The sequence below is a fragment of the Carlito syrichta genome, unplaced genomic scaffold (assembly GCF_000164805.1).
Source record: "Carlito syrichta isolate Samal-C Ts95f unplaced genomic scaffold, Tarsius_syrichta-2.0.1 Scaffold127161, whole genome shotgun sequence".
Taxonomy (NCBI): domain Eukaryota; kingdom Metazoa; phylum Chordata; class Mammalia; order Primates; family Tarsiidae; genus Carlito; species Carlito syrichta.
In genome coordinates this window covers 180,751-206,109 of record NW_007071257.1, presented here as the reverse complement: position 1 = coordinate 206,109, position 25,359 = coordinate 180,751, and the positions used below count along the sequence as shown (strand labels likewise).

The following is a 25,359-nucleotide window of genomic DNA, read 5'->3' as shown; positions in this document are numbered from 1 at the left end:
CCGCGGACTCAGGCAATCCACTCACCTCGGCCTCCCAAAGGCGTGGGATTACAGGCTGAGGCACCAAGCCGGCTGCCTCCATTTTTAATACTATCATATTGGTGATAAAGTATCAACATATAAATATGAGGTATTCAGACCATAGCCCGGCTAGGAAAGCATACTTTTAAAGAGAAAGTTGAGCCGGGCTCGGTGGCTCAGTCTGTAATCCCGCGCCTTTGGGAGGCTGAGGTGAGTGGATTGTCTGAGCCCATGGGTTCGAACCCGCCTGGGCAACTTGGCGACACCTCATCTCCACAATAAATCAAAAATGAGCCGGGCGTGGTAGCGCGCGCCTGTAGTTCCGGTTACTCGGAAGGCTGAGGCGGAAGGATCGCCGGAGCCCAGCAGGTCGAGGCTGCGGTGGCCGGGAGCGGCCACTGCACTCCAGGCTGGGCGACCGAGTGAGACTCCAACTCAAAAAAAAAAAAAAAAAAAAAAGAGAAGGTTGGTTTCAGTTAAAGCAAGTAAGCAGAGAGATAATTTGGGAAGGAATATTAAGGTATGGTAGAGTTTATCTACAATGGAATCAGTTTTCCAGAAAACGTAGTGCAAATAATTGGCAACAGAGACAACAGTGGGTTGTGCAACCCTGCAAGGGGGTTTGGAAGGGTAGGAGGAAACTCAAAAGAGCTCAAGAGTGAACAAAGGACAAATGATCAAAAAGGCTTGCAGGATAAACTGGTTTCCAGGTTAACTGGACCATTCAGTCTAAAATGCTCTTCACCTGCCCTTGAAAACCCAGAAACTCCTAGGAATCCTTTAAATCTCAAGTCAAAAACTATCTTTTCTATGAAACCTTCCCTGAAAGCCTGTGATCAAATTATGACATGATATGATTTATCATTTCTGATTAGGGATACTTAACCTGAGATTTATGTATGGGCATAGGGAGAGTGCCCAGGTTTGAAACTTTATGCAAAATTCTGTATAAATTTGTGCATTGTTCTGGGGGAGGAGGGGAAGTCCACAGATTTTAATTAAATCCTGGAACAATTGCTGTGATATAATTTGTTCATCAAACATGTACTGAGCAACCTACTATATGCCGGGCACTGTAAATATAGAGATGAAACAAAAAAGTCTCTACACTCAAAACGTTTATAGATGAGAAACAGACGTAAACAAAGGATTACAAAATAATATAAAACATAAAAAAACCTAAATAAAAAAGAGAAATGTACCATAATTGAAGACCCAAATAAATAGAAAGATATACCATGTTCCTGGTTGGGAAATAAATAATGTGAAGATATCCACTCTCCTCAAATTAAGCTGAAAATTCAACATAATCTCAACTAAAATGTCAACAAGAATTTTTGTGAAATGTATTGGTTGATTCTAAAAATTCTTGCAGGAGTAAATAAACAAGTTACCCAGGAAATGTTTGAAAACAACAAAAGAAGGAAGGATCGCCGGAGCCCAGCAAGTCGAGGCTGCGGTGGCCGGGAGCGTGCCACTGCACTCCAGTCTGGATGACAAAGTAAGACTCCATTGCAAAAAAAGAAAGAAAGAAAGAAAATGCAAACTAAAACCACAATGAGATACCATTACATACCTATTAGAACATCTAAAAAATTTTTTTTAATTGCTAGGGAACTGGAAGTAACTGGAACACTCATACATTGCTGGTTGGAATGCAAAATGGCACATCCATTTGGAAAATAGTTCGCCGTTTCTTATAAAGTTAGACATACATTGGCAATATGAATCCAGTAATCCCAATTCTAGGCAGCTGATATTTATAGTAACTGTATTTATAACCATCAAAAACTGTACGTTACCCAAATGATCCTCAACTGAATGGAAAATAATGTGTGGTACATCCATACAATGGAACACTAGCAATAAAAAAAACTACTGATACATGCAATAACATGGATAAATTTTAAAGGCATTATGCTGATTTAAAGAAGTCAGTCTCAAAAGGTTATGTACTGTATGATTTCATTTATATGATAAGTTTCAAAAGGCAAAACTATAGTGACAGAAAATAGGCAGTGATTACTGGGAAGTAGGAGGCAGGAGTTGACTATATAAAGGGGAACTGGAAATTTTTTGAGGTGATGTAACTGTCCTATATCTTGATTGTGGTGGTGGTGAAGTGACTATATGCATTTGTCAATACTTGCAGAAATGTACACTTAGGGTGAATTTTACTGTATGCAAATTCACCTTAATTAAAAAATGTATAATTCCAGCATACATCCATGCATGCACAAACACACACATGCACACATGCACACTCAGAAATGTATGAGAACAAAAAATTACCCAATGAAATTTTCAGGGATGATGGACATGTTTATTATCTTGATTGCGGGATAGTTGGATGGGTTGTACATATGTCAAAATTCATCAAATTATATACTTTAAGTATGCACAGTTTAGTGTACATATTATACCTCAATAAATAATGTGTAAAAAGAGGGGGGGAGAAACATGAAGAAAAAATAAGTGAGTATGCTTAAAGCCTATGAGTAGGAACAGCTATCTTAAAAGTAAAAATCAAAAGCCATGAAAAACAGATATATCCAGCTACATCAAAATTTAAAGTTTCTATTCTAAGGATACCATTAATGAATACAAAGGAAGGTAGATTAATGGGAAATTTTTGCAACATATACAGAAAAAGGATAATTAATATCCAAAATACATATATTTTAAAACTCCTACAAATCAATTACAAAAAGCAAACAACCCAATAGAAACATGAGCAAAAGTTATAATAAGTAGTTAACAAAGAGAAACTGCAAGTAGTTAATAAACATGAAAGAATACTTAAATTCATTAACAGAGAATGATGAATTAAAAGAAAACATATTTTTTGTCTTATAGATTAACAAAAGTTTAAAAGAGTGATATCAAGTGTTGGCAGGGGTGTAGGGAAATAGGCACTCTCATAGACTATTGCTAGAAGTATATGACCAGCCGGCTCGGTGGCTCAGCCTGTAATCCCGCGCCTTGGGAGGCTGAGGTGAGTGGATTGCCTGAGCCCGCGGGTTGGAGACCCGCCTGGGCAGCGAGACCTCATCTCTACAATAAATCAAAAAATCAGCCGGGCGTGGTAGTGCATGCCTGTAGTTCCGGTTACTCCAAAGGCTGAGGCAGAAGGATTGCTGGAGCCCAGCAGGTCGAGGCTGCGGTGGCCGGGAGAGGCCACTGCACTCCAGTCTGGGCGACAGAGTGAGACTCCAACTCAAAAAAAAAAAAAAAAAAAAAAAAAAAAGGCAAGCCGGACTCGGTGGCTCAGCCTGTAATCCCGCGCCTTTGGGAGGCTGAGGTGAGTGGATTGCCTGAGCCCGCGGGTTCGAGACCCACCTGGGCAACTTGGCGAGACCTCATCTCTACAATAAATCAAATATTAGCCAGACGTGGTAGCGCGTGCCTGTAGTTCCAGCTCCTTGGAAGGCTGAGGCGGAAGGACGGCCGGAGCCCAGCAGGTCGAGGCTGCGGTGGCCGGGAGCGGCCATGCACTCCAGTCTGGGCGACAGAGTGAGACTCCAACTCAAAAAAAAAAAAAAAAAAAAGAAGTATATGACCTTTTTGGAGAGTAATTTTGCACTAATAAAATGTAAAATGTGCATAGCCTTCAATTCAATAATTCTACCCTTCAGTACCTACACGAAAGAAACACTCACAAAAAAGTTGATGGCAAAAAAAAACCCTAAACAAAACAAAACAAAAACAAACCTGGAAATTATCAGTGCTTCTTAAACTATCTGTGGTAAGGATCAGGTTCTTTTAGGTGGTTTTTGTTTGTTTTTTGTTTTTTAAATAAATTTCCAATCTGTCACAGACTGATACCTTTGTAGAGAAAAAAAAAACACTAGAAAAGTGATCATGCACTTAGATATCATGGCCATATCAAATTGCTGTGAAAGTTTTGAAATACCTGTCCTTATTTTCTATACTTATCTCCTTGTGAATGGGTGATATAGTTCATTACTGGCACCAGTCTGTGGGATACAGTTTGAGTAGCACTGATATAAATGTCCATCAAGGCTGGGTGTGGTGGCTCACACCTGTAATTCCAGCACTTTGGGAGGCTGAGGTAAGGGGATTGCCTGAGCCCATGGGTTCAAGAATAGCCTGGGCAACTTGGCAAGACCTCATCTCTACAATAAATCAAAAAATTAGCTGGGCATGGTAGTGCACACCTGTAGTTCCGGCTACTTGGAAGGCTAAGGTGGAAGGATCGCTGGAGCCCAGCAGGTGGACGCTGGGGTGGCCATGAGCGTGCCACACTGCACTCCAGTCTGGGCGAGGGAGTGAGACTCCAACTAAAAAAAAAAAAGTCCATCAAAAGGGAAATGAGGACAACTGCACTAGAGAAACTTTGAAAAGGAGTCATATTCAGGAATGTTCATAGCAGTAGCGCTTATAAAAGCAAAAAAAAAGGAAAAGAAAAAAACGAAAAAAAATCGAATGGTCTATCAATAAGGAAATGGTTAAATAAACCATTTTGTAGCCATACTCTGGCATTTTATGTAACTTTTAAAAACCAAGTTGCCGGGTTTGGTGGCTTATGCCTGTAATCCCAGCACTTTGGGAGGCAGAGGCAAGAGAACTGCCTGAGCTCAGAGGTTTGAGACCAGCCTGGGCAACTTGGGGAGACCCCGTATCTACAATGAATCAAAATATTAGCCGGTCGTGGTGGTGCATGCCTGTAGTTCCAGCTACTTGGAAGGCTGAGGCTTTCGGAAGGATGACCTGAGCCCAGCAGGTCGGGGCTGCAGTGGTCATGAGCAGCGTGCCACTGCACTCCAGCCTGGACAACAGAGTGAGACTCCAACTCAAAAAAATTTTAAAAATATATAAAAATCAAGTAAATCTAGAGATACCGAAATAAAAATGTTTCCAAAGCACTGAATGAAAAAAACGGGCACAGTGGCTCAGCCTGTAATCCCAGCACTTTGGGAGGCCGAGGCGAGAGGACTGCCTGAGCCCAGGGGTTCGAGACCAGCCTGGGCAACTTGGTGAGACCTCATCTCTACAATGAAATCACAAAAATTAGCCGGGCGTGGTGGCACGTGCCTGTAATTCCAGCTACTTGGAAGGCTGAGGCGGAAGGATCACTCAAGCCCAGCAGGTCGAGGTTGCGGTGGCTGTGAGCCTGCCCCTGCATTCCAGCCTGGGCGACAGAGTGAGATTTCAGCTCAAAAAAAAAAAAAGGAAGAAAAAGAAAAGAAGAAAACGTGTAGAATATGTACAATCGTTTTTGCAGAAATAAAAACACAACACAATATATTTTCTATGGTAAACAGAAAAAAATACCTGGAAGGCTGCGAAGATACACACCAAATTAAACAGCAGATATTTTTGAGAAGGGGAGGAGGGTTAGGATTGTGGGTAACCGCCAAAGCATACTTTAGCCCTATGTGTAATGTGTAATGTGATGCTTTTTTTCTTAACAAGGAGAATGCACTAGCATAATTTAATTAGAAAAAGGAAATAAAAGCAACGAGGTCAAGCCCACTGACACTGAGGAAGAAAGGGGGACTCTGAGTCCAGCCGCTGAGGGATAATGTATTTGCAGCAGTGCTTCTAGAGCTGATGAGTCTAAGGAGCGACGAGGGGTGAAATCAGGCGTCAGAGGCGGTGTCCACCTGGTGGAGGAACTTCCTGGGTCAGGCTCCTACTGCTCTTTTCCCGGGACTTAAAACAAAGAAAGCCTTCACAACCACAGAGCGCAACCTCTCCCGCTTCCGCCGCTAATCCCGCGGTGATGCTCGTGGTGATGAACTTCGCCCTGATGCCCGCAGTCTTGACCCATTCCCTGTTCCCCCATCCCCACTCCCCAGGCCCAGACCCACGACCTCAGCGGTCACATCAGAGGAAGAGCTCCCGGCTGCCGTTTGTGGAAGGACACCTGCTGCCTAAAGCAGGACTTCCCTAAGGGCAGGACAAGCGGACTGCAGCCTGAGTCATCACAGTACACCCGGAGACACCCTGAGACACCATAAGCGTGACCTGCGGTAGGATAGCTAGGTTGCTGGAGGATGCAGTTACCAAATTGGCCGCAGGAGCTCCGAGGAAACCCCGCTGACAGTTCCAGGCACCGCGGGATAGGTCTCGCTTTCGAAAGTAGCGCCACAGCGTTCCTATTGGTCTTCCAACCCAGCCAATCAGCAGGTCCCACTATGGCCCACCCCCTCGATTAAGAGGCCAATCAAGAAAAGGCATGTATTTCCCACTGCGTACGACCAGCTGAAGCTAGCTTGTTTCTGACTGACGCGTGGACAGCCAACCAGAAACGCTAAAACCTGGTAATTCGGCTTCCTATTCCGGTCACCATCTCGATCTTGGTCACCATCCTTATTCTGTCCCTGTCTGGAATCTAAGGTTGGGATCTGGGAAAAATCACCAAAGAAGAGGTCCAAGCTGGAGGAATGGTGACCCAAAATGCAAAGTAATATTTCCCCAAGTATCCAAGGAGGTTGGCCGAGGTCAGATGAACCTGTAGTTGAGTTTTCAATTCTGCTCTGGGCTTGACCTTGATGCCAATGTGAAAAAGGTACTTGTCGTGACAGCACCTCGGATAAATGTTGCTTTGTCACCAAGCTAATCACTTCATTTCCCCCCAAAGTCAGATGGAAAGAAACCTAGGAACATTCAGTGCCTTTAATTGTGATGGTTTATGGTGAAGAGTGGTAAGTATCCTCAATTAGCAGCAATAGATACTGTCTCTAGAACGACCAAAATTAAATGTGTGGGGAAATTTCATAAAACCTAACAGTGGTATTACAACTAAACGTACCAGAAAGTGCAAATTAAAACTATGAAATACAATTTTCAGCAAATAGTTTGGATAAATATCAATTGTTTAAATTTTTGCTACTTTTGGCAAGGAAATTTTTGTGGGGAAACAGGAATTTCCCCACTTTGGATGTGAAAATAAAAATTTTCATTTGTTGTGGAAGCCTAAGCTGCACTCTTTAAAAAGGCAATTTATCTGTACATATCAAAATGTAAAATGTATACACCCTTTGACCCAGCAATTCCTTCTCTCAAAATCTATCCTATAGAAATACTTATACACAGGAGCAAGGTTATATGTAGCATTATTTATAATAGAGAATGACTGGAGACAAATTTCCATCAATAAGTGAATCATTAAACTGTAATACAACCATACCATAAAATGTTATGCGGCCATTTTTTAAATGAGGTAAATTTCCATGTATTAATACGAGAAGAAGTTCAGAATACATTGCAAAGTGAAAAAAATAAGTTGCAAAATAGTACATATAACATCCATTTTGTTTCTTTTAAAAAAACTACAAGTGTGTGGGTATTCATATATGTATATATTAATATATATACACACACACAGAAAAATGTCTGGAAAGACACACACCAAATTAAATTATTATTGGAGAATGGGAATAGAGAAAGGGACTAAGGAAAAAATCACTTTTTACTTTACACATTTATGTTTTGTTTGAATTTTGTCAACTAACAATTTTGAATTTTTATCATCACAAAACATTTTAACAAAATAGGCACTTTTGTAATCAGAACAATCAACAAAGTCATAATTTATATTTTTAAAATAAGAATAACTCTGTAGAGATATGGGGTGACTATTTCATTAATAAATTTCAGCTAAAAGACCTAGGATAAAATTAGGACAACTGTAAACCAAATCAACACCAAATTTCAATGGAGTACTCATGACTTAATACAACAGGATGTGAGCAAACAAAATCTAATCAGAAAAGTGAAGAGTCATTCATTTCTGGAAGAGAAAACTAACTACACTACAGTAAACGCTATCACACTCAGAAAAATTTGTGCTTTCATTTTTTTAGTGATATCACCTCCAGGGTTCACTCAACTCATTGGCAAGGATGGGAAATCACAAAAATTAGAGATTTAAGATACCTAAGAGATCATTTAGCCAAATCCTCTCATTTTACAGTTCAGAAAACAGGCCCAAAATGGTGAGGCTGGTCCATAGCCAGCTCCGAAGTCAGGTTTCTATTCCAGGCCTGGTACTCTTTCTACTTCTTTTCAGATCTTCCTGAGTCTTCAGTCTGATGACATATTACAAAACATTTAAAAATTTTATGAACATTAAATACCTCTATATTTAAATTTTAGAACAAAAATGCATAACAAAATTAAAATGCATATGCCTTCATTAGCACAGATAATGAAAAGTTGACTGTATCTAGACCAAAAACATTATTGGTATAATAATATAGCATTTATTGAAAAGTAATACATAAATAAAATTTCTGTGCATCTAATTATATTTTGCTGTTTACCTAAGAACTACTGTTTTATCTTAATTTATAATTGTTCTTCAATTGGCAGTGCCTCTTAACCCTTTACCTTCAGTTTCTCTATATCAAGTAGTAGATAACCTATATACAAACACTTAAAACCACCATAGGAAACATCTATTTAAAGGAAATTTACAGTGATTTAAATAATTCTTTTGCGATGTTGAAAATTACCCCTGGTTTGTCTGTTTTATAAGGAATGAGTCCTCTGTTCTTAAATGCATAGATAAGTAGATCGTGAGACAGAGGGGATGGAGAGAAGAAATAAAATTAAATAGAAAACAATTGGGTTTTTTTGTACAAGCAAAGCAAAAAAAAAAGATAAGAGGAATGAGGGGTGATGGGTGATCAGGAAGGCAGTGGCAGAGAAACACAAGCTAAATTAGTCACAAAGAATTTTTATTTTAAAAGTAAACCTGGGCCAGGCTCGTTGGTTCAGCCTGTAATCCCACACTTTGGGAGGCCGAGGTGAGTGGATTGCCTGAGTCCATGGGTTCAAGACCCACCTGGGCAACTTGGCGAGACATCATCTCTACAATAAATTTTTTAAAAAATTAGCCGGGCGTGGTAGCACGCGCCTGTAGTTCCAGCTACTTGGAAAGCTGAGGCGGAAGGATCACTGGAGCCCAGCAGGTGGAGGCTGCGGTGGCCGGGAGCGGCCACTGCACTCCAGTCTGGGCGACAGAGTGAGACTCCAACTCAAAAAAAAAAAGTAAACCTGAATACAGTGATGTATAAATGGACCATCTAACCTTTAGGCTATAATTAAAGTGGTGTCCATGGCCAGACATGGTGGCTCGTGCCTATAATCCCAGCACTTTGGGAGGCTCAGGTGGGATGACACTTGAAGCCAGGAGTTCAAGACTAGCCTGGGCAATATAGTGAGACCCTAACTGTACCAAAAAAATGTAATTATACAAATAAAAAAATGAAGTGGTATCCAGTTTTAGACTCTACTACTTAGAGACATGTGAGGACCTTGGAGAAATTTCAGAATAATAAAGATAAAAGGGTTGAAATGAGCCAAGAAAAGAAAAATTATATCTAAGAAGAGAATACCATGGGTGACTCAACAGTCCACAAGGATATGAGGAAATAACCATTTCAGTGAGCAGCTGGTCTATATTTCCACAGCAGAAAGCAATTTTACTTCAATTATTACAGCATATATTTCAACACAGAAGTATCTCACCTAGGATAACTATCAAACAAAAACTCCAGAGAAGCCTGAATGTTATCTACCTCTCCCACCTTTACTAGCTCAATTCCTTGACTCAAAGAATAGATCAAAGGGTAAATAAAGCTTCTTTGGAATGTGAAAATTTAGCTTTTGGATCTAGCTATGTTCAAGATTTTTTTGTTAGCCTCTGTTCCCTAAGTTCCAGGGAAAGTTAAACCCTTTCTGTGCTATAGATAAAGGGGATTAATTATTAGTAAACACCCAGATACATGTATAAACTTGAATGCCTTATCGAAAAAAGTATGCTTTTCCTCAGTGTTGATGGGTAACAGGGCTTGGATTTAGGGTTCTTGCGGGACCCAGTTACTGCGCTAAAATGACCAAATTGACTTCAAAGAGAAAGAATTTACCTGGCTTGATAGTTTTTAAAAAGAAAAAAGACTAGCCAACTAACCAGATATGCCTGAACCTCTTTGTCTCTAGAACTTTTTTGTCTCTTGAACTGAAGTCTAAGGTCTAAGAAACAGAATGTAATATAATCCTACTTTACTTGTACCAAGACCCCCAGCCCAGTTTTTAGCACAGAACTGGGCACACAGAAGACCATTAGCACTTGTTAAATGAATGTCATCTGTCCAAAATTTTGTTAACACTTTATTTTATAGCTGCTTTTTCTAGTTGTTCTCCAGTTCATTCTCTAACACTGCTGCCTATGAAGGTTGCATCTCTTTATTTACTTTTCCCTTCTCTTGTCTCACAGAAATACCTGTTCTTACCTATCCTCTCAAATATTTTTAGTCATCTCATTCCTGAACTACCAAAAACCTCTTCAGTTCCTCAATTCAGCCCCCACTCTTCTACCTAGAACCAAACACTGCTGCTAAGTCACCTTAATCTCCCAATGTTTTGATCTATACCTTCTTTCCATGCTGAACTACGTTAAAACTAGCTTTGACTTTCCAATAACAAGATTCCTATCTCCCCTCATTCCAACTCTTCCCAAAACACACTCTGTGTAGGAAAACCATTTCAGAACATATTGATCATATGAAAATATCCACCCATCAAAAGTTCCCAGAGTTCCCCCACCTTTCTGCCTGTATCAAATCTATTTAGGGGAAAAAAGTCTAGAGGTAAAAAGCCTATGAAAGAAATAGTGTTTGTTGGTGGTGTGGGTGTGTCGAAGGATGAGTGCATGCATGTGTGTGTTTATGTACGCATATTGCATATGCATACACACATATATACTATAAATATATTCTGCTCAAATTACCACAAATCCACAAGCTTAAAAACCAAATCTGCAAAATCTGACCCAAATCACAGGTACTGAGCCTATGGCTACTTCCTGCAAGCAGATGCATTACCTTTGTGACAAAGTCAGTTGCAAGTTACAAGGATAGGTAAATATCACCACAGGCAGTTAGGATTCTGCTTTTTAAAAAATATTTAAGTGCAAAACTTATTACCAGGACATTGGCTATGTTGTACGATTTTTGCACAATACCCAGCATGACCTAGACACTAAAAAATACTAAATGTACAACTTAGGCAGGAAAACAGAGGCTTGCTTCACAGTGGTTTAATATGAACATAGTTGAATATGACATTGTCTGACAGAAAAATGAACAGTTTGCTGAATAAAAGCCCCGAGTCAGGATATATACACAGCAGAAATGGGGCCTCAGACTCTCAGCACTTGTGCACAATGGAAGGAGGAATCTTTTTTTAAAAAATCTATAACAGAGGACACAAATCAAAAGGGCAGCAACAACACCAACATTGGCAAGGTGGGAAACGGAGCAGAGCCTCTCTCTAGGGACTACTCAGCCCTGGCACAGGCTCAGCAGCTGGAGAGCTGTCTCAGGGAGCTTCAACATTTAGGTGGACTCCAAATGCCATGTCAAAATTCAATCCTAAATTTTCTGATCAGGGTCATGTCAGAATTAGCCAATCCTTTCCCCCAAAGCCCTATATAGAAAACTCCAATCCTTCCATGACAGGGAGTCTAAGAGCCCCACCTTTCACCTGGCACCAGAGTTAACTTGCTCTCATCCCACCACCTGGGACAAATATTGCATCCCAGCAAACAAACCACTACCTCCCAGATAGACGCCCAAGATAGTTGCCAGCCTCAAGAAGCTGATTCAGACTCTAAGATTTAGGAAGTCCATACCCAGCTGCTATCCCTAATTCAACTTCTGGGGAAAATGCTGGAGCTTCATGGGAAACAAGTGCAGGCAGTTCAATAACCCTGTGACCATGCTGGGAAGGGTAGCAACAACACTTGCCCCTGAGCCCCATTCAACAGCTCAAAGTGCTTAGAAGTCAGAGACTGTGTGGTTTGTTTGTGTGCTTCTGCCCTGTGTCAGCACTAAATGGGACGAGAGAAAGGAGAATGGAAGGAAGAGAGTGGTGATGTCCTTCCCTACCACAGGGAGGAACCTAGAACATAATCTACTCCCACCCTTCAGGGAGTTACCTGGCAGTGGTGAGGTACCCCCACCCCTCAAGCCACCAAACCTTCAAAGATAACCCATAAAGTAGCAAGAGCTTGGGGAAGGAGAACTGTTGGCCCATACTGACTCACCTACTGGTGAGCAAAAATAGGCAGCCAGAGTGGGGAGCCACAAAGGGAGAGGGGCTAGGCAACAGGAGCTCCCCTACTGCTCTATGGCTTTCTTCTGACTCTGAAGCAGCCATAACGATGGGCCCAGAAAACCCAGACACCTTGCTCCACACAACAGACTGCTTGGACTCTAGGAGGATGCCATGAAAAGCAACAAGGGAGAGAGAAAGCAATAAAAAAAACTCTTGAGAAAACTGGGAGCAGGCCTAGAGAAAACAAGGAGAGCTTCTGGGTCTCTATTACCTTTCCAAAAAGGAAAATGTTCATGCAGTTAGGAAAGGCAGGGTTTCTCCCTGCTCAGTGTTCCTGGTTAAACCTAAGAGTAAGAAAAATCCCCTGGACTTGCAGCATCAGTATGTATCCAGTGCTTCACCAGCACAAGCCCCCCTCCCCCCCAAGGTTAGCCTTCTGGCATGGGTAAATGCCCAAGAAATTGCCTTCCAGTCCAATCCCCCCACCCCCCCAACCCCAAGCAAAGGGCATCTGCCTGTGGTTTCCCACCCCTCCTCAGAGAAGAGGATCCTATGGTGTAGTCAGATATCAAGGGGCACAATGCCAAACAGTCTATCAGGCCAGGGGATGGGCAGCCAACTTCAGATCAAAGAGAGAGAGGCTTAGTGTAAAAACCAATGTCATTTCAGCAGGAAAGTAGAGGGCAAGTGATGAGAGGGGCTCCTACTGGCGCACCTTCCCAGGGACGTAGTTCCTGTCAATTGCCTCCTCCTGCAGGAACATGTGTAGACAGCGTTCGTTTTGAGCCAGCGGGTGCCCAGCAATTCTACAAAGAGACCAAGATGGTTATCAGTAGTATCTGGGATCAGAGAGAATTAGCAGAGAGATCGGGATGTGGACGGGGAGGAAGGTTCAAGCCCTAAGGTTCAAGTCAGTGAATGACAGCAGTAGTGTACGGCCTCAACCCTAATACTGTAGAGGGGAAGGGGGATAGAAGGGAAAGGTAGAGAAATCCCTAGACACAACCAAAATGCACTGCTTTCTCAGGCCCTGACATACAAAATCAGAATTCTGCCCAAAGGAATGAAGTCAGCCCACCATACAACTGGCATCATGTCATAGTATCCATTATAAAAGACAAGGTAGAAAAAAAATGTAGAAAGATCATGATGACAAAAGTAGCAAGTGAAGCCCCCAGGAATTTGGCTTACTTGTTAATAAACTGTTCGAGGCCCTGCCTCCTTTCTTCAATGAAAGACTCTTCAAAGATCCCTTCATCTCCCCGGAAAGGGAGCTGCCGCTTCAAGGCTTTCCCAGGCAGTGGTGGTACTACAATCTGCATTAGACACAAAATATTAGCCACATTGGAGAGTGAGAATGAGATCGTAAAACACTGTAAACCTCATTTCTTATTAGGCATAGATTCCATCCTGTCCCACAGTCAGCAACTTGCAAGAACTAAGATCAGGATGTCTCAAGTCAATAATTAATCCAACTCTGTTCTTGTGGAAGGACAGGTTTACCATCTCAAAAGAAAGAAAATAAACTCCAAATAATCCTTACTTTCCTTAACAATTCACCACCATCCAAGAATTTAGCTAGGACTTTCCTGACACTATATTTTCCACTGTTAGCACCTATAGGAGTTAAGTTGTACGACTTTACTAGCCACTAAGTGAAGTAATACTTTAAAAAATTGTCCTAAACTTACCACTTTCAAGGATTTCTTTTTTTATTATTTTTCTACATCCTCTGCACCCCAATTTTTATTTTATCATTGTTTTCTCACTTTCATGTTTCAAAGGATATTCCCTAGATCCAATATATTGAGATTTGGTAGATAAGAATATGTTCATCCTCTCCATTCCCTTCCAGATTTCATAGACTTGCAATCATATACCCTTTCCAGCCTTTGTAGATCTCCTTCTCCAAGGATGCCACACAGAGAATGGGGTCTTACCTTACTATCTCGCTCCAGCTCATTTTTCAGCCACTCAAAGTCACTGTAGCGCCGTCGTACACAGGACTCCTTCAGCTTAAAGATAGGTAGGTTTGTCTACAAGAAGAATGAAAGAAGAAAGATGGTAGGTAATGTTCATCCTATGGTGGCTACATGTCAGAATGATTTGGACAAGTTCTAATGAAGAAATAGCTCCTATGGACCATGCTCCTATAATCTTTTCAAAACACCATTGGGTAAATACCAACCCTTACCACAAGCAACCTTGTCACAATTAGTGATTGACTTGCTGCATAGAATTTACCATACAAACAGACTTGTAGTTGTACGTAAATACACACACACACACACACACACACACACACACACACACACACACACGAGTTTTCACTGCGCTTTATTATTTCTAATAATAAATGTCCATCAGCAGGTAATTGGTTAAATAAATTATGGTATACCTGTATGGTGGAATACTATACAACTATGAAAAGAATGTAAAAGATCTACATGTATGTATCAGATGGAAAGATATTAAGTAGTAAAATCAAGGTACAGAATAGTATATATATAGCTTGCCACCATCTGTGTTTTAAAAAGGGATATATATGTGTATATTTATATTAAAGAATAAAATACTTATGAAAAATATTGGTAATAGTGATTGACTTTGGAGAGTAAGACTAGACAACTGGAATGGTGGAAGTGTCACATTTTTCATTGTACAATTTGAATTTATCATGTACTCATATTACATTTTCCATTAAAAAGTAAATTTAAGTTCCCTGTAAAGAAGAGATAAGCACATCCAAGGTATGTGTCCCTCAGCTTTTCCCATCTAAATCCTCTCCATTCTACCAGTCCCCACTCAAGTCTCACTTCAAAAAGGAAAATTAAGACTAGGTGTGGTAGCTTACATCTATAATCCTAGTATTTTGGGAAGCTGAGACAGGAAGACTGCTTGAGGTCAGGAGTTCAAGACCAGTCTGCACAACATAGTAAGATCCTGTCTCTACCAGAAAAAGAAAGACAGGAAAATTTCCTGACAACACCAACAGGGTTTCTTGGCCTTTCTCCTGAACTCTGACATCTATACTTTAGCACTGCCTGACACACTATTGTTTTATGCATAATGTTTGTCTTGTCTAACTAAACTATAATCTCATTAAAATCATGAACCATGACTACTTCTGCATCTTCTAAAATGTAGAATATGCAAGTTACTCAATAAATACTCAACTGATTAATAAAGGACTATGTATCTATTTATCTTCTCTGTATTCATACACAAGAAATAGCTATTATATAAGTTAGCTTGCTCCCTGCTATAAATTAGTTTATTCCTACATCTTAATCACTGAGATGATTCCCAAGGCTCTAGTGGTGACATGGATCCCCTGACAAACAAAAAGCCTTGACTTTCACTCCTGTCTACAAGTTCTAAATAGAAATGGTCAACAGCATGAATTAATACTGACCATATTTCCCAGCAGTCAATTCAGATCAGTGGACGGGCAACAAAAGGGATTAGTTCTCTCCTTTTTCTACAAATGTCTCTCGGCAGGAAAAGAACATCTTGAAACTCTTCTAGAGCTTCACACAGTCCTCACCACATCATGCTTTGTAGGTCTCGAGTCTGAAAATTGCCTTTTCATGATCCAGTTTTGATATACGTCCTCAAAAGCCAAATAACTGGCCAACTTACATTAGTTACAATGCTACCCAGGATCCTCAAGGTCCAAAAATGTCCATGGGTTGAAACGAAGTGAGATACATTTAAAGTAATAACTTATTACTATTCTTTATTAAATAAGAAATTGGAAACTGGTTTCTTGGGAAAGGGGAACCTCTGGAGGGCAGAAGATGAAGGAAGATTTAGTTTTTACAGCATACCTTTTTGTACCTTTTGAGTTCTGTACCATGTGCATGTATTCAAAACAAGCCATTACAAAAAAAAAAAGATTATCGGAATCTTACAAGAAAAAAGTCCTTCAGTATCACGTGATTTTAGGTTTCCACAAGAGTTCATTACAGATACTGTGATCCACAACAGTAGAACCTTAACTAGTAGGCTTTCACAGAACCCAGCAAAGGACCAAATAAAAATTTTTAAATGCTGAGTAGATTCTTCCAAGACACAGCCAAACCACCTACTGCCATTTTCAGACTTCCTCCTTTGACTCACAAAAATGATACTCTTTCCCTACTCCCACAGGATGGTGACAACAATGGTCTACCATCTCAGCATCTAGCCATCTAAGGAAGGAGTTACTACATACTAGGATAGTCTCCTGGCTCCAACCTACAAATTATATGAGGAAGTCAAGATTGTGTAGAACAGGATATTGAGAGTCCTTTGGGTCTGATTAACACAAAGTCAAGGAAAAGGAGAGGAAAAAAAGTAAAGCTCAAGTCCACAGGACAACTAACACTTGAAAAGTTCCAATTAGACAGGCATGGTGGCTCATGCCTGTAATCCCAGCAGGCGAGAGGATTGCCTGAGCCCAGGGGTTTGAGATCAGCCTGGGTAACTTGGCGAGACCTCATCTCTACAATAAATCAAAAATTAACCAGGCATGGTGGTGCATGCCTATGGTTACAGTTGTTTGGAAGGCTGAAGTGAAGGACTGCCTGAGCCCAGCAGGTCGAGGCTGCGGTGACCATGAGCATGCCACTGCACTCCAGTCAAGGTGACTGTGAGACTCCGACTCAACCCCCACCCCAAAAAAAGTTCCATATAAAAAAAGAGGTGTCACCATGACATCTCTCCAAACTCTTCACTTGGGGGAGTGGAGGATTCTTCCTGAGCAAAATGAAACATGATAGCTTCAGAAATATTTAGCTATTATACAAAGAAAAAAAGTCAGTGCCATCTGCATCTACTATACACAATACCTAACTCGCAAAGCCCATTTTCTGAGTCTCATGCTCCCTATAATGCATACCATGACCAACCACTTAAAATAGCAATTTAAAACCAAATGATTTTACAAATGATTTTAACCTTGAAACAGAGTTCAATAATAATATTAAAAGCCCATTCAACCATACAAATTAACATAAACAATACAAATTAACTGAAACTCACAGAACTGGGAACCACCATCAACTCTATCATCATTTTACAACTAGAAATTGTGGAAGGGAATGAGGAAAAGCTGAGTGGGTAGAAAAATTCTGCACACTAGGCCAGGCACAATGGCTCATGTCTATAATCCCAGCACTTTGGAAGGCCGAGGTGAGAGGATAGCCTGGGCCCACGGGTTCGAGATCAGCTGGGGCAACTTGGTGAGACCTCATCTCTACAGTAAATAAAAAAATTAGCCAGGTATGGTGGCGCATGCCTGTAGTTCCAGCTACTTGGAAGTCTGAGGGGAAGGATTGCCTGAGTTCAGCAGGTCGAGGATGCAGTGGCCATGTGCGTGCCACTGCGCTCCAGCCTGGGCAATGGAGTGAGATCCCAACTCAAAAAAAAAAAAGAAAAAGTCTGCACACTAAAGTTCTGCAACTAAACCTTGCCAAAGAAACTGAAGTGTACTGGAAAGCGTATGGGCTTTGTAGTCAGACAAGCCTGGATTCAAATCCCAGTCCTGTCAGTTATAGTTATGTGCACTTCAGCAAGTTATTTAAACTGCATTCCTCCTCAGTTTCCCATATGTAAAATGGGTATTTTGTAAGGATTAAGATAGAAACTAGAACCTAGCGCAGTGCCTGGCACATAGTAAACACTAGATGAACAGTCCCTGTTATTAGAATACCTAAAATCAATCAATTTCTTTCATAATCCCTAAGACTCTTGGGTAATGCATCAAATGTCTCCAAAACTTCATAGCGAGAACCGTTATACTAAACAAGTTATGCCCAGGCTCCCTCGGGTAATTAAATTCTCCACCACTGACAATTCCCTGCTTTTATCATATTTTGAAGGACCTAAATTCCTTTCTTGCCCAAAGAGATTATTTCAAATAGTTCTTATATAGACAAGTGTTTCTCATGTTTTGCTATTCACTTTTCTTTCTTCAGTTTGGACTTTGCCAAACTTGGAATTTGGAGATCATTATTTCTTAATTAGATTTCAAAGTCCAGGTCGGAGACCATTCATTCAATTCATTCCTCCAAAAATGAAAACACATACAGTCTTTTAGGTCTTCCATGCTGCTTGAGCAGGACGCTGTCCATAGAGAATATTCTGGCCTTCTAGTCTGAGAAGAAAACATAAGAAAAACTAGAAACTGGTTCTCAAACATTTTCGTCTATAACCACTTCAGCTGGGCAAAAGAACCTGCCAATCAAGTACCCTATCCGCACATTCCATCCTCGCATTGTGGACTAAGCACTAGAGAATAAAGTCCTCTGTAATGCATGCTGGAAGTAGCCACTCCTGAGGCAGTCCTGAAATGTCATGTATTAAAGTAAGTACAGGCCAGGGTCAGAATCCAAAAGGTTAATCTAGGACAGAGAGGGCAAACAGCTATTCATATACAGAGAACCCAAATGAGAACCAATAAATACTGAAGTAAACATTCGGAATACTCCAAATCTAAAGGATCAGCACCAGATGAGAGCAGCGACTGACAATGCACCAATCCCAATGCAAAGCCAGGTTTCACGATGAGACATAGCATGTAGTGCCTAAGAAAACTTAAGCATAAAACACTTCTCTTCTTGAGACGCTAATCCTACACAAACCAGGGAAGCATTCCGTGTCAAGGAGACTCCCTTTCTTATTTCTGCTCCCACAAGCCCACGGTCCCATTTCTGGAGTCTATCTTCCCTTTAATCCAAGCTTTGCTTAACTCCATCATCCTGTGGAGACCTCATTAGGAAGAAGCCCGTCCTTCCTGCTCTCCCTCTCTAGACTGACTTCACACAACCCAGTTCAGTTATGGACCCAGCGATAGATCGCCTTCGCTTTCTATCCTCCAGCCCTCTTCCGTTCTCCCTTCCTTCTTCTGTCACTACAGTCGCGATTCCTATCTCCTTGAATTCCTTATTCTAGTCTTTTCCCATCTTCCCCACCCTATCCAGCCATGCTTCACTTCTTCCTCATGGGTAGTTTTCCCTCACCCCCGTCCTCAGGAGTCTTCGGCATCCTCGGGCCACAACCGAATCTGCAGACCTTTCTCCAAACTTATTAAGCCCCTAACCCCCAAATGACCCCTTCAAGCTTCTTCCCCCGCCGTTAGCCATGCCCATGGCAGTCTCCCCCCTCCACCTCGTCCACCCTCAACTGTCTCCCTCATCCCGTGACTCACCCGCATGCGAACCTCATAGGTGGTGAAGCGCGCGCGGCCCACGCCCACCGTCTGAGGATTAAAAATGTCGATCTCCAGGAAGTTACTTGGCGGCCCGTAAGCGTCGGTCAGGTCCTGCGGCTTCGAGTTAAGGCGCCGAGTGTCAGCTACCGCCGTGTCGGACATCTTTCCGAAGGAGATACTGAGAGACTGGGACCGGGGAAGGGGGATGGGGGACAGAGGCCGGAGGCAGGAGCGCGCACCGCCCCTCCCGCTTGCAAAATAACCAGCCAACCCATAGACAGCGGCGCCGCGCACGCGCTTCCACGCACGCACGCACGCGCACGCCGCGCCGGCCCTGGGCCCCGCGCCCTGAATAGCGGCCGCGCTGACTGTTGCGCGTCCTGCAGGCTGGAGGCCTCATTCAGGCTTCCGGGTGATGTTTGTGGCCGCCCCGGAACCTGCATCTCCAATACACACCACCCAATATCCTACGAAGCACAACAAGCCGGCTCTGCCAATCGTCGCTCCTCAACCCAAGAAATCGTCTCATACCGTGTATCAATCAGCAGTGGGCACTGCCCCACAAGCTAGAATCCTACAGCGATAGGCCAGAGCCCTGTGACCTGAATAAGTCCGGGTTTTCCGCGAAAATAGAAGGGTGGCCTCTGGAGGGTGGGTTCCAACAATAGAACCAAGAACCTGCAACGCAACCTTGCCACTTGTGCTTTTGATAGTTTCAGTTCAATTCATGCCACGCACAATTGAGCACTCAGCACAATATATAGTGCCAGGAAGCAACTAGAATGGAGTAAACAAAGATAATTTCTCATTCTCACTTTTCAGGAAAATTGTGCATATCTTCATAACTGCATAACAGGCAACTCCAGGTGTACTCTATTAATTTCTCAGTAAATTGAGGGCATTTGTTTCTTCTATCTCTTCTCTGCAGAACTCCACGCTTGGCACTGCTCTGAGGTTACTTACAAACCATAATGGTGGTAAAACAAACCTCTACGTGAGAACATCTATAGAAATGTTGATATCTATGTGTCTAATTTATGCATGCCCCACATTAAGTGCTAGACTGGGTGGTGATCTCAGGTCATTCTTTCTCTTCCTTTCCCCTGTCCTCCTCTACTTAAAAATTTTTGTCATGTCACTGATGCCTGAAATTCTTTCAACAGAGTACAAGGCCCTACAATTTTACAATCGTTATTTAATTCAAGTTAACCAATATCTACTAAGCATCTACTTATGTGCCAAGCACCATGCTAAATACCAAAGACCTAGAGTTAAATAATTGAGTCCCTGTCCTCAAGGAGTTAACATTCTAGTAATGTGACAAATACAAAATTTGCAAGGCCAGACAAGAGGACCCATGCCTGTAATCCCAGCATTTGGGGAGGCCAAGGCGGGAGGATCATTTGAGGCCAGAAGTTTGAGATCAGTCTGGGAAACATAGTGAGACCTCAGCTCTACAAAAATAAAATAATTAGCTGGGCATGATGTCTTGTGGTCTGTAGTCCCAGCTACTTGAGAGGCTAAGGTAGAAGAATCGCTTGAGCCCAAGAGTTTGAGGCTGCAGTGAGTTATGATCACATCACTGCACCACAGCCTGAGTGACAGAGTGAGACCTTGATTCAAAAAACAAACAAAAATACGTGAATGTTCAAAGCAGCACATAGGATGTATAGCATAACTGGAGGAATTATGGAAGGTTCCCTGGAGGAGGAAACATCTGTGTTTAACAGACACGAAAAAATATAAAGGACAAATAGGAGTGGAAAGGGGGAAAGGTAATTTCTGGCAGAGGAAATAGCATATGCAAAATCCTTGCTATACTAAACAGCATGGCATCTTATGCAGTTATTACCAGTTCAGATTATGTGATGGAAGAGTCTAGACAGGTAGGCTGAACAAGGGTGATACATCCATATTAAGCAAATAATCACTGACTTTATGATAGGTGATAGGGAGCCACTGAAAGATCTTAAGCAGGAAAAAGACGTGATGAGATTTATGTTTTAGAAGGATTATTTTGTAGGCAATATGGAAGATGTATTTGAGTTGAATGTGACTAATTATGAAGGTATTGACAATAAGACTCAGAAGCAGGTGGTGATGGTGGGAATGAAGAAAAGGTAAGAGAGAGGACAGAGATTGAGAAATAGATAGGACGTGTATGTGATTAGATATGATGGTAGTATTGTGTTGGGTTTAAGTGTGTGAGCCATGGACTTACACTGCCTGGGTTTGAATCCCTGCTTCCTAGCTATATAACCATGAACAAGTTATACAGTTTTTCTCATCTGTGAAATGGAAATGGTAAGCCTAAAACTACCTCTGGGGCTGTTGTGAGACATTGACTTGTGAAAATTAATTAATAAAATATGCACGAATAGTATGTGTTCAGTATTATTACTATTTGAGGGGAGAGGGAGAAAATTTTAAATGACTCCTAGGTTTCTGACTTAGGTAACTAGGTGGATTCTGGTACCACTAATCAAAATTGGAATTGCAGAAAGAAGAGTAAGCTTGGGAGGAAAGACAATGAGTTCAGTTTTCATGAATCTGGGTGTCTGTAGGACAGCTAAGTGGAGATGTCCAGCAAGTAGCTGGAAACACTGGCCTGGAGCTTGAAGGTGTGGTCAGGGTTTGGGAGATAGAGATTTGGTAGTCATCAGCATATAGTGTAGAAAGAAAAACATTAAGAGGCAAGGACACAAGATTTAAAAGTTGGTGAGGCCAGGCATGGTGGCCCATGCCTGTAATCTCAGCACTTTGAGAGGCTGAGGTGTGAGGATTGCTTGAGCCCAGGAGTTTGAGACCAGCCTAGGCAATATAGCACGACCTCGTCGCTACAAAAAATAAAAATAAAAAAATAGCTGGGCACAGTGGTATGAACCTGTAGTTCTAGCCACTTAGGAGGCTGAGGTGGAAGGATCACCTGAGTTCAGGAGGTTGAGGCTGCAGTGAACTATGATTGTGCCACTGCACTCAGTCTGGGTGACGAGAGTGAGATTCTGGCTCTAATAATAATAATAAAAGTTGGTGAAGGCATGCAGTTTTGGTGAGAGTGTGAATCCATACAAATCTGGGAAATAGATGGGCAGTATGTATTTTTTCTACAAAATCTTTGACGAAGAAACTTGTAATACTGGTTGTCTCTGGAAAGTGGAACTGGAGGACAAAAGTCATGGATGGCAGAGAGTTGTTTTTCATTAACTGTGTTTAAGTATTTTTGTATTTTTAAAAATTTTTAAATGATATTTACCAAAGCCTTTGACTCAAAAATTTTAATTCCAATAATTTATCCTCAGAAAAAAATTTTAGGAGTAAATGATAGTTCATATTTTTGTAGCCACTTTTTACTAATTTGTGAATTTGTTTATATGACAAGTCTGATAAAGGGGTGGTGGATTTCATTTTTTTTGAGTCGGAGTCTAACTCTGTCACCCAGACTGGAGTGCCGTGGCCGCTCTCGGCCACCGCAGCCTCGACCTGCTGGGCTCCGGCGATTCTTCCGCCTCAGCCTTCCGAGTAGCCGAAATTACAGGCATGCACTACCATGCCCGGCTGATTTTTTGATTTATTGTAGATATGAGGTCTTGCAGCCCAGGCGGGTCTCAAACCCGCGGGCTCAGGCAATCCACTCACCTCAGCCTCCCAAAGGCGCGGGATTACAGACTGAGCCACCGAGCCCGGCTGGATTTCATATTTTACAAGACTTTTTTTGCTCAGACACTTACATCACTCCTCCACTCCTCTTGTATAAATGGCCAACTTTGGCATTCTCCTATCTATCCATTTAAAATAATATTCTGCTGGGCACAGTGGCTCATGCCTGTAATCCCATCATTTTGGGAGGCGGAGGCGAAAGGATTGCCTGAATCCAGGGGTTCAAGACCAGCCTGGGCAACTTGGAAAGGCCTTGTCTCTACAATAAATAAATAAATAAATTAGCCAGGCATGGCGGCACTCGCCTGTATTTCCAGCTACTTGGAAGACTGAGATGGAAGTTTCACCTGAGCACAGCAGGTCTAGGCTGCAGTGATTGTGAGCGTGCCACTGCACTCTAGCCTGGGCAACAGAGTGAGACTCCAACTCAAGTAAATAAATAAATAAAATAAAATAATGTTCTATGTTTGTTGATATAGGATAATTTCCATAAAAGAGTGAAAAAAGCTGGTTAAAAAATACTATAGTATGATACTATCTGTATTATAAAATATAATATCTATAATAATTTTTTTTGAGTCAGAGTCTCACTCTGTCACACAGGCTGGAGTGCAATGGCATGCTCATGGCTCCGCAGGCTCGACCTGCTGAACTCAGGCAACTCTTCCGTCTCAGCTTTCCAAGTATATGGAACCGCAGGCATGTGCCAACAGCCCCGGTTGAAATTTTTTTTTTAATTTATTGTAGAGACGAGGTCTCGACAAGTTGCCCAGGCTGGTCTTGAGTCCATAGATTCAAGGCAATCCTCTCACTTCCACTTCCCAAAGTGCTGGGATTACAGGTGTAAGCCACCACACCCAGTCTATAATAATTTTTAAAGTCTGGAAAGATATACACCAAAATGTTAGCAGTGGTTAACTCTGTGTGGTGAAGTTTCAGTTTTATCTTTTTTAATTTTATTTTTATATAGAATTTTATATTTTTAAATATATATAATCTTCTAAAAGATCTTATTTTTTAAACAATGAATTTATATTTCTTTTTTGATCAGAAAAAAATAAAACTACTTCCATTTGGGAAAACTGTTAAAGGGCAGGCACAGAAAGAAAAGCTTGTGAAGGAGACTAGGAAGGAGTGGTCAGAGATGTAGGAAAAGAAGCAGGAGACAAATAGTGATCTGAAGGCAAGGAATTTTAAAAGTTTCTAAAAGGAGCAAGTAGGTGGTTAACATTGTTTAATACAGTGGTAAGGTCAAATAAGAAAGGCCAACTCGATTTGATAATTACCTAAATGAGAACAGTTTCAGTAGAGCACTGGGAGTAGGCCCCAGATTATAGTGAATTGAGAATTGAATCAGAGGTAAAGTGGAAATATTTAGTAGGGACTTTTTTGAGAAACTTGCCTAGGAAAGGAATATTGTAGCTAGAGAGCAATGCATGACAAAGAAGAATTTTTTTTTTTTTGAGAATAGGATAGATTTAGGTTGGACGCAGTGGCTCACGCCTGTAACTCCAGCACTCAGGGAAGCTGAGGCAGGAGGATTGCTTGAGCCCAGGAATTTTTTTGGGAGAGGGGTTGGAGTCTCACTCTGTCGCCCAGACTGGAGTGCAGTGGCCGCTCCCGGCCACCGCAGACTTGACTTGCTGGACTCCAGCGATCCTTCCGCCTCAGCCTTCCAAGTAACTGGAACTATAGGCGCGTGCTACCACACCCGGCTAATTTTTTGATTTATTGTAGAGATGAGGTCTCGCCAAGTTGTCCAGGCGGGTCTCAAAGCCGTGGGCTCAGGCAATCCACTCACCTCAGCCTCCCAAGGCGCGGGATTACAGGCTGAGCCACTGAGCCCGGCTGAGCCCAGGAATTTCAGACCAGCCTAGAGAACATAGCAAGACCTCATCCCTACAAAAAATTAGCTGGGCGTGGTGGCACCCGCCTGTAGTCCCAACTACTCGGGAGGCTGAAGTGGAAGGATTGCCTGAGCCCAGGAGGTCAAGGCTGCCGGTGAGTTGTGATCGTGCCACTACACTCCAGCCTAGGTGACAGAATGAGACACCACTCAAAAAAAGGGAGAGGAGGACAGGATAGATTTAAATACATTCAGCAGCAGGAGGGAATGATTTCATAGAAAGTGAAAAGTTGAATATATAGGTGAGTGAAGAGATAAGCTTAAAATCAAATAGCCCCAGGAGAAAGAATTATGCAAGTTAAATTCACAGTGAGGTGTAAAAAACTGATAAAAAGGTATTTTAATAGAAAGTTTTGATAGAATGAAAAAAGGAGGAAAATAAAGAGTGAGAGTACTGGGCTATTAAATCCTTTGCAGTAATAAGGCAATAACAACTGGATCTCTCTCTCTCTCTCTCTCTCTCTCTCTCTCTCTCTCTCTCTCTCACTCG

The 25,359-nt window shown here is 41.8% G+C and overlaps 1 protein-coding gene across 8 annotated transcripts in view; it reads right to left on the bottom strand.

Annotated features, from left to right (window-relative positions):
• The window catches only part of SNX12 (sorting nexin 12), a 28,309-nt gene that overhangs the window by 2,309 nt on the left and 641 nt on the right, over positions 1-25,359 (bottom strand). The window contains exons 1-5 of one of the 8 annotated variants that reach the window (XM_021707936.1): positions 19,304-19,719; positions 14,052-14,147; positions 13,303-13,427; positions 12,823-12,917; positions 9,452-10,054 (exon numbers count right to left, since the gene is read on the bottom strand). In XM_021707936.1, the coding sequence (XP_021563611.1) occupies positions 10,020-10,054; positions 12,823-12,917; positions 13,303-13,427; positions 14,052-14,147; positions 19,304-19,468 (516 nt within the window). In that variant the 5' untranslated portion in view covers positions 19,469-19,719 and the 3' untranslated portion in view covers positions 9,452-10,019. Of the gene's footprint in view, positions 1-9,451; positions 10,055-11,076; positions 12,918-13,302; positions 13,428-14,051; positions 14,148-19,303; positions 19,720-25,359 lie in introns of those variants that run through there. The other 7 variants (XM_021707935.1, XM_021707934.1, XM_021707937.1 and 4 more) reach the window with 7 other exon arrangements.